Source organism: Sinocyclocheilus grahami, unplaced genomic scaffold, assembly GCF_001515645.1.
Source record: "Sinocyclocheilus grahami isolate Dianchi unplaced genomic scaffold, SAMN03320097.WGS_v1.1 scaffold1821.1, whole genome shotgun sequence".
NCBI classification, from domain to species: Eukaryota; Metazoa; Chordata; class Actinopteri; order Cypriniformes; family Cyprinidae; genus Sinocyclocheilus; species Sinocyclocheilus grahami.
Genome location: NW_015507000.1, coordinates 53432 through 63828, shown reverse-complemented (window position 1 = coordinate 63828; position 10397 = coordinate 53432). Strand labels below are relative to the sequence as shown.

Genomic DNA, 10397 nt, shown 5'->3' with positions numbered 1-10397 from the left:
TGTGTGTGTGTATATATATATATATATATATATATATATATATATATATATAAAACATACTTGCTGTTACCATGTATGTTTGTTGCTTCCTAACTAGGATACTAGGATAAACAAGCATATAGGCCTACTTATTAACATGTGTGCAATATTTATATATTTCATGCTTGATGAACTTACTTTCAAGAGCATAATGTCACTATCAAATGTCCTGTAACTGTACATGTAATACACCAGAACTCTGGACACATTGAACACCTGCTCAACACCCTCTTTACTGGAGAGGTTGTGTTCACTCAAAACCACTTTGATTAAATAGCTCCTGTGAACAGAGTAGACAGCAGAACCCAACATTACCACATCAGTACAGTCAGTGTAAGGATTTGGCCTACCTCAAATACTGTAGCATGCTTAGTGTGTTCAGTTCCTTGTCAATAAAACACTCACGGTCTCCAGCAGTGGGCAGCAGTAACCACCCACTGTCGGTGTATGAGTGTTCCTCCGCAGTAATGGTAGTTGTTGTACTGGATAGAGGCCTGGTACTTTATGGAATAGGGCTCAACCTCCTGTCCTCCGATGATTCTCTGCTGCAGCGAGCCTGTAAATGAAGAGAATAATGATAAAGCGAGGCCTCGTATGTGCTAGATAAACATAAAACGTGTGCCCACCAAAGGCTTTAATGCTGTGCTTTACCGTGAAGCGTAGAGATGATGAGGAGCAAGGCGTATTCAAGGCATTTCTTCATGTTGGAGGGGTCTAAAACACGGAGGACGTTTAGAGGTCAGAGGAAAAACAAATACAAACAGCTGTGGTAAAAGAAAAGCCATCACATTTTACATAATACACGGTCAAACTAAATTAATGTCACGGGCGAGTTTCCAACAACAGGTTACTCTGCTGGAATAAAAGTTCAAAGCTAAAACCAAAAAGGTTTCGTTTAGATGGTTTCAACTGTGATTTAGCTGCTTTAGCTGTGTTTTAATAATTAATCAATGTAATAAAACTCTCTTTCAAAGAAAAACAAATTCAAAGAATAGGCATTGTCATCAATCACTGTCATTTCAAAATGTCTATAATTGTTAATATGACATTATGTGTATGGCATACACTACTTTTATTCAGCAAGGAAGTATTAAATTGATCAGAAGAGGCAGTAAAGTTTTTTTTACATTGTAACTATATATATATATATAGTGCTGTCATACGATTAATCGCGATTAATCGCATCCAGAATAAAAGGTTTTGTTTGCATAATATATGTATGTGTACTGTGTATATTTATTATGTATATATAAATACACATGCATGTATATATTTCAGAAAAATATGTTATGTCTATATATTAAATATATTTATTTATAATATAAATTATAGGAATATAAATATAGACATGTAAATACATGTAAATATTTTCAGAATATATACTGTATGTGTGTGTATTTATATATACATAATATGCACAAAACACATTTTATGTAAACAAAACTTTTATTCTGGATTCGATTAATCGCGATTAATCGTTTGACAGCACTAATATATATGTTTTTTTGTTTTTTGTTTTTTTTCTCAAATGCATGCTTTTCTCTTAAACATTTGATTAATCACAGAACCCTGAGAAATAATGTTAAAAAAAGGTAAGGTTTCCACAAAAATATGAAGCAGTGTGTTTTTCTCGAGCAGCAAATCGGCATATAACAATGATTTCTGAAGATCATGTGACACTGAAGACTGGAGAAATGATGCTGAAAATTCAGCTTCACCATCGCAGGAACACATTACATTTTAAAATCTATTCAAATAGAAAATAGTTATTTTAAATAATGTTTATAATAATGTTTCACAATATTACTGTTTTGACTGTATTTTTGATCAAATAAATACAGCCTTGGAAAGCGTAAGAGACTTCTTATGCATAAAATACATTTTTAATATAATATAATATGACGTTATATTTACGTAATATGTGTGACGTTTTCTATCCAAAACATAAATGGACAGTATAAAAACTCACCCTGAGCATCGAAAACTCAATCCTGAGCAGCTAAATCCCACTTAATTCCTCCCACACTACCTAAGCTGTGAATATTGTCTTTGCTTTTATAGTGTAACCACATCTGTCCCTTATGTTTAATGGTCTTGTTTGTACACTAACTATTCGTAGGAACAAAAACAATAACACGCCAAGACTTAGGCTGACCCAAAAGCTCTCCGTATCTGAGATCGCCTCCTCTTGTTTGATGCTATCATGTCTAAGACCTTGCCTTTGATTCATACAGTGTGCTGCTCTCTACGGGGAAATCAAATACCTATAGACTCTCTCATCTGACAAAATGGTTTGTCAGAGAATAGGATATCGGGTGACGGTGAAATTGGGTGGAAAGGGCAATAGGGTGGTGGTAACCAAAGCAGCTGCGAACAAGATCCCTTGACTGTATAAATGCACGTCTTTATCCTCAGGGGAGCGCTCCACCTAGAAGGATGAGTTTGCCATTTATCTGAAGTCCCACCTGGGATGTAATGAATCTGTATTCTCATAGTGCCTCATGAGATGTCAATTGCTCTCCTCTCATTGTTTGAAAATCTGAAATTCTTATTATTGGTTCTGCATTGCCTTTATGGTATGTAACTCATAATCTGTTCAGGGAGCCTAGCCAGAGCATGTTATTGTGGTTCGCTTTCCCTTGACGTAGGCAGTTACAGAAACAAGGTGTGTATTTCTGAAACAAAATGCTCTTGTCAAATGTGTGGTACTGCATCCTAAATAAAATCGAATGGAGAAAATGTTTGCAAGTCGCTAACAGACGAGATGATGCTTTACATTTAAGGTGCAGTTTGCAGACAAAAAAAGGTCTATTGTCTCGCAGAGTCACTTTCAACCCAAGCAGCTTTCTGTTGGTCAGAACGGTGAAAATGTGTGACCAACTTGAACCCGATGCGAAATCTGCTTAGAGAAATATTTCGCCCTCATGCAAAGTTCAAAGATCATATGTGACTCTGGAGCACAAAAGCAGTCTTAAGTCGCTGGGGTATATTTGTAGCAATAGCCAAAAATACACTGTATGGGTCAAAATTATTGATTTTTCTTTTATGGCAAAAATCATTAGGACATTAAGTAAAGATCATGTTAATCACTGTAAATTTCCTACTGTAAATATATCAAAACTTAATTTTTTATTAGTAATATGCATTGCTGAGAACTTAATTTGAACAATTTTAAAGGCGATTTTCTCAATATTTAGATTTTTTGCACACTCAGATTCCAGATTTTCAAATAGTTGTATCTCAACCAAATATGGTCCTCTCCTTTCATATGATGTATACATCTCAATTTCGAAAAATTGCACCTTTTGACAGGTTTTGTGGTCCAGGGTCACATATGGATTCCTATTAAAATGACTGGAAAATTACAGAACAACGGTAAATGTAACCACACCTGTAGACTGGAACAGAAATCATGAATGAATGAATTTTGATGAATTTTCACATCAGGATAAAACTTAACCAGCTAAAGCAACCAGACAAATACAGGGGTTGGACAAAATAATGTGAAGACCTGCTATTATAGGGGTTAAGGTTGTATATCAGTGTAGTATAAGTTGAGGTTAGCACAAGCCGCGTGTGAAATGGATGACTTGTCAGACTGCCAAAAAAAGACAAATCATGGAAGCCCATTTAGCATCTGGGACTTTAACAGTTCCATTGTTTGGTATTTTAAGAACAACAGTCTTTACGATTATGGCTGTGTACGCAAAGCAAGGCAAGACTTCATCAGAGAAGAGGAAATGTGATTGAAAACTGAAAGTGAATGATAGGGATAATCAAACACTGAGAAGGATTGTGTCCAAACAACACAGCAAAGTGACAGCAAACCTCAATATTCACTCTGAAGGCAAAAATAAATGACCACAGAGAACTTCACAAAGCCAGCATCTGTGAAAGAACTGCAATTGCTCAAACCTTAATCACAGACTCCAATGCTAAAATGCTGAAATTATGGTCGTGAAACCTGGACAGTTGAAACATTTCAAAATCTGCGCTGGCCAGAACAATCCCTTGACTTGAATATTGTCAATCCACTCTGGGCAGATTTGGAGAGAAGAGTAAAAAGCAGATGACCTCCTTCAGCATCCCTGAAGTAACTGGCAGGTGTTCTGATGTTCTGACATTCAACTGGAGACTCTTCAAAAGTATGACTCTCTATCAAAGGCCTCCCGGTTGGAAGCTGCATTAAAGGGAAATGGTGGTAAAACACCTTATTAAAGAAACATTGCCTATTTCCCAAGTGTTCACATAATTTTGTCCAGCCCCTATAGATGCTAGGCATTACTAAGCAGGTGTAATTGTTAGCCAAGGTAGTAATGGACATGCGACGTGCTTACCATAGCACTCGTTAAGCAGCTTATTAAGAAAAGCTCTTTTGATTTGCTAGACCAAAATATCACCATAACGTGTTTTTGATCAGGCTTTGAGGAAAGGGGAGGGAATTCTGTACAGTATGTATATCCCAACAAAAGCTATGAATGCTAACAAACAGCACTGCATGGGTGCCGTTTCTTGGTGTTTGTTGAATTATAATGACTTATACTGTCTTTTTACGAGTTGCATCGCGCCGCGTAAACATAAAACTCTGTCTGCATTTGTGATCGGAGAAATGACAAACAACAAGCTCTATTCTACACTGCTCAAAACTTGCGTTTTAATCGTCAGTGGTAAATTCTTTAAATATGAAAACGTACTTACAGGCTGTGAGTCAGAAGCACCAGACTATCCTTGCAAAGTTGGAATTGCTCCACTTTATAGAAACAGACACCGGCATTGTAGGCTACTCTTCCAGGAAACAGTCCTCGTCCTCCATAAAATGTGCTGCACACATCTGAATATTTGGCTTGAACTGTTCCGGAACAGTGTTGTAAATACACCTTAACCACTGATTTCTAGTTGTGTCCTTATTTGGAAGACCATACAAAGTATTTCGCTTTCACAACGAAACACACAGCGTCTCCACAACATGGCAGCAACAATACTACAGCGAGAATCAAAGTTACGCCTTCTTTCTTTGCGTGAACATTTGGGCGGCGTTATGCAAATCTTCCCACATAGTGAGGTAGGTATGGGGGGGTGTGTTAGAATGAGCCGTTTTAGGTAGGCGTGGCTGACTCTTAACTTTTATAAAAAATATCTCTTTGGATTTGAGACTTTAGTCTTTGCAACTTTACAGATCTTCTTTATGCACCAAGAGCTTGTAACACTCCAAAGAGAAAGGAAAAATTGAAATCGCATCATATGACCGCTTTAAACTGTTTTGAAAATTATATAAAAGTTTTTCAAACCATATGAAACCAATATGAATCCAAACTGGGCACAACTAGATTGTTAAAATATTTGTCTTCCTTTATGAGCATTGTGAACATTCCTATTTGTCAGTGACCAATTTGCATATGCAATTACGCACCTAATCAATTACTGTTTGAATGAAACAATCAAATATCATAAACCACTGTTGCATACTCTCATTATCAGACTACTTTGTAACCAATAAGAAGGCTTTATAGAAAATCAGGTCATATATCCTGCCTTGGAATGAAAAGTAACTATTATTTAACAGGGATGCACAGGGTGTCAAGCTTGATTTTGTCAGCTGTCAATTCGAATTCAATGTAAATGAGATTAGAGTATAATCTTCATTGTCCTTTCACTGTCAGCTTGAGTTCTGAGCTGTTTTAAATGTTTGTTATAATGTTTTCCAGGTCTGGACTTTGTTCAGGGGCGCATTGTTGGCGGATATACCCCCTCGCCAAATTCAATCAAATACATCGTGTCGTTACAGAGCTCAAAGGGCCAGCACTTCTGTGGCGGATCTCTGGTCCACAAATACTGGGTGCTTACAGCCGCCCATTGCAATATTGGGTGTGTGATTTTTCACCTTTTCTTTAAATAAATTCTCTACCTAACAGGCTGTTTATGAGAATTACATGATACACAGTATGGCAGGAAGCTTGATGGCCAAGTCCGTGGGTGAGTCGAACGCCAGAGTAAAGCAGACAGGCAGTCAGGACGCGCGTTAACCTTGACCCGTCATCACCGTGTGGGACTTAATGAATGCTGGCTTATCTGCTGCTTGGCACAGCTGAGGCTGCTAACAGCGAAAAATACTGTCATTCAATTCATGTCCTCTACAAAGAGTCACTGTGTATAACAAGTGATGTCAAGAAATCAGATATCAAGCTTATAACTAGGATCTGGACAACTCTTTATTTATTCGCATTGTATTGGAGTGCTTTAGTATGGTGGCGCTAGACAATCGTTTCATGTTTTTTTCAGAGAGTCTTGACTGTATTTTTACTTGTCTTTAAGGATGGATCAGATGATGGTGGTGGCTGGAGACTATACTTTAGGTGCTTATGAGGGGACAGAGCAGTACTCCAAGCCTCTGTCGCTTGTCCCGCACCCTCAGTACAACAGGAGCAGCAATAATGCAGATATCATGCTCATAAAGGTACGGCACTCTGGTTCTTTGCCTCTTATAGTTAATACACTCACTCAAGAGTCACTCACTCACTTACGAGTGATATATTTAATACTGAATATATCACTTTCAAATAAGTGAGTGTATAACTATAAGAAAGTCTCGTCTTGTTGTTTTTACGTGGTCTAATGGTTAGCGAGTCGGACTCGTAACCCAAAGGTTGTGGGTTCGAGTCTCGTACCGGCAGGGATTGTAGGTGGGGGGAGTGAATGTACAGAGCTCTCTCCCACCTTCAATACCACGACTGAGGTGAAACCCTTGAGCAAGGCACCAAACCCCCAAATGCTCCCTGGGCGCCGCAGCATAAATGGCTGCCCACTGCTCCGGGTGTGTGTGTTCAATGCTGTGTGTGTGAACTTTGGATGGGATAAATGCAGAGCAATAAACAGCACTTTGGATATATTCTATGTAAATAAACGAAAGTATTGGATGCTTGAATCTGGTCAATTATGGTATTCATGGCTTCAATTATGACAATCTAACCTAATCCAACAATAAAGGAACAACATAGAAAAAAATTAATAAATGCATTAAAATATTTTCAAAACATTAAGTTCTGATCGTCTGGTAGGAAGTTATTTTACCGACTGGCTATACATTATCCCATACATAATTAAACTTTTCTGAACCTGTTGGTCAATTATATAACATTTAGTTCCAGTCCTTGAATTTGATTGGCTAAGCTGTGTTCCAGAAGTGCAAATGCATACTCTCTAAACAGGTACTTCTTTTGAATGAGTAATTACTTCATGATCGTTAAAAAATACAATAATAAATTTGAATGCAGCCTAAGTTTTGAATCTTTGAATCATTCATTCAACTGATTTGTTCAAAATCACTGATTCATTCAGTAATAAAACAAGTGACTGGCTGTGTCTGAATATGCCTACTTCTCTACTATAAAGCTGTATTTTCAGTTTGTGAAAGGATTAGTATGTCTGAATTCACAGTATTCATAAAACAGTATGCAAAAACTACCCAGAAGACCTAATACTTTTGCAGAGGTTATGAAGTGTGTATTCAGTGGACACTTTAATATCCGTGAGGCCATGGGTGAGGATTTGTGAATGGCAGTGAAGCACTGCAACTGACACTGTAGATCATATGACACTGACAACATGACAAATGTAGTAAATCCGAATTTCATTCACACGCATTTATATTATATAGAACATACTTTTTTAATGGTCATGAAGTAAGTACTTGTTCAAAAGAAGTACCGACAGTGATTAAACCGCAAATTAATCAACACTGATAATAATCAGAAATGTTTCTTGAGCAGCAAATCATCATATTAGAATGATTTCTGAAAGATCATGTGACACTGAAGACTGGAGGAATGATGCTGAAAATTCAGCTGCGCATCACAGGAATAAATTACATTTTAAAATATATTCAAATAAAAAACATCATCTTAAATTGCAATAATATTTCACAATAATCAAATGAATGCAGCCTTGATAAGCGTAAGAGACTTCTTTTAAAAACATTCAAAAATCTTAAAGACCCCAAACTTTTGAAAGGTAGTGTAAAAGTGTCAAAGTTGAAGAAACACCCATAAATGAAAGCAAATGAATCAAAATCTAATGTGAAGCCTCTTACAACTACAATACACTTACAAACTCTTACATAATGTGATTAATATGCATGATAAGTGCACAAAAATATCTGGCAGTGATGTTGACTGATCACTACATGTTTTAATATTAGTTAGCAGCTAGATATTGTGCATATAGTTGTAGTAATAAACAGTCGCCCTTTAAATTGCTTATTTACAAGGGAATTACCCGAAAAGGTTTCACTCAAAATATCCTCCTTTAACATTCTCAAAAGGATATTAAATGCAGAAAAATTGCCTTTGTTTAGTTCAGTTGATGTGACCGGGAAGCCATAAAAAGATTTGACGTTGTACCGTACTTGCAACAATGGATGTTTGCACATCTAATAGGACTGGGTGTGTCTGCAATTACTCTTCTCTGAAGGTGGCATTAGTTCCAGGAGCTTTTGGTTTCATTGCCTGCACATGACACCACGTGTAAGATGATCGCCGCACGAACTACACACAATGATTCGTAGCAGTTTATGTATGTATCATATGAAAGCATCTCAAAAGCTCAGTTTAGATAATAACAACTTTTTTGTGTCTGGAGAATCATTTATTACTTACATAATTAAAAACAATAGGTAACATTAAGCGTTAAGGTTAAAGCAACCAACAACACAGGTCATTTGGGAATAATGACATTTTTGAGGAGGGCTGCTAACATGTTTGGCAGTAAAGGAGTAATCTGATGGATCTCTGAATAGAGTTTCATGGGAAATTAATCGCAGAACAGCATGTTCCCACAGGGAAAGGCATTGTGAATGAATATGCCACACAAAAATAAGTAAATATTAAGAACAATGCTAATTCTACGTGCCAGGACAAGCAGAACTTGTGATTGACGTGATACTTATTGTAAATAACTTATTAACCTACCAAGATTCATTTTATTATCTGTACCATAAAATATTTTGTTTTTTAAGATCTTTATGTGGTTATTGAGGTTTACAGCTGGTGGAAATGGGTCACAGTTTTGTTCTGACAGGGTCAACCGGGAGAAGCAATACTAATTGCTAAATGCTAAACTTTTATCCCTTGTGCTGTGCTTCTATTCAGTGTTCCTGGTCAAAACTGACCTGACTTTTAAAAAACGCTTGATTGAATCCAGTATTTGGTGATAATATAGCATAATGAGCAATTTCACCTCACACTCTTGATTGATTTCTAAGCAATTTTTTGTAGGCCTGCCATATTTGACCAGCAGTGTTGTCGGTAACGCATTACAAGTAACACAAGTTACGTAATCAGATTACTTTTTTCAAGTAACTAAAGTAACACATTACTTTTTCATTTACAAAAAACTATCTGAGTTACTTTTTCAAACCGGTTTCAAAAATCGGATAGTGCGCGTACTATTTTGGTAACGAAATTTGCATCACGCACACTGTGTGCGAACCCTCATGTACGCATAAAAACCAAAGTATACTTTGGCCTTTATTCATTTTGGTGTGAAAAGACTTTTACATTTACCAAAAATAGAATTTTTTTACATTTAAATCAAACAAGTAAGTCCATCCCGGATGAGAAAAAGTAACTTAATGCATTACTTTACATAAAAAGTAACTAATGGCGCTTTTCCACTGCATGCTACGACTCGGCTCGGCACGGTTTGCGTTTCCACCGTAGACTGTATAAAAACATGGTCGTAGTGTCCGTGACGTCACCCGTAGATTTCCGAAGAGAGTTTTTGAAGCTCAAAGTGGGCGGAGCGGGCCGTCGCCATCTTGGCAGCGCGTCATCGCGCGATAATCGAAAATGGACAAAGAGGCGGGAGCTGGTTGCTGAAACCACGCCCACCTAGCTCGACGGCGGTGACAGCAGCAGCAATCCACTTGTCACTCAAGTGGCCATTCCCTTAATTATGCAGAACTTTAAGGCTTAATATAATTTAAACGGATGAGTTATAAAAAAATTCACCCCCCTCACAGTTGTCATGAAGGGCAAAATTAGCTATATAGCTATATAGACCAAAACCACTTTCTGTACCAGGCTGTAAACACATTTTTTTCTGCTGTAAAGTTGGGCATTTTAACATGGGGAGTCTATGGGACTGACTCCCTTTTGGAGCTAGCCTCTAGCGGCCAGTCGATGAACTGCAGTATTAGTCAATACCGAAGGTTGCTGCTTGGTTTCCACTGCAGTTTAGTACCGCTTTAGAGTGGGTGGGATTATTCACATGTCGTTAGTTGTGCCGCCTCTACTGCCGCGACTCCTGAAAAACTTTTTCATTCCGCATCGCCCCTTCAAGCTCCCGCTGGATCCGCTCTTCTG

The 10397-nt window shown here is 37.5% G+C and overlaps 1 protein-coding gene across 1 annotated transcript in view; it reads right to left on the bottom strand.

Annotated features, from left to right (window-relative positions):
* The window catches only part of LOC107572847 (putative cytidine deaminase), a 4685-nt gene extending 2607 nt beyond the window's left edge, over positions 1-2078 (bottom strand). Inside the window, exons 1-5 of the mRNA XM_016259276.1 lie at positions 2009-2078; positions 691-753; positions 445-595; positions 178-319; positions 95-101 (exon numbers count right to left, since the gene is read on the bottom strand). Coding sequence (XP_016114762.1) covers positions 95-101; positions 178-319; positions 445-595; positions 691-742 — 352 coding nt within the window. The 5' untranslated portion in view covers positions 743-753; positions 2009-2078. The remainder of the gene's footprint in view (positions 1-94; positions 102-177; positions 320-444; positions 596-690; positions 754-2008) is intronic.
* Between the last annotated feature and the right edge of the window lie 8319 nt (positions 2079-10397).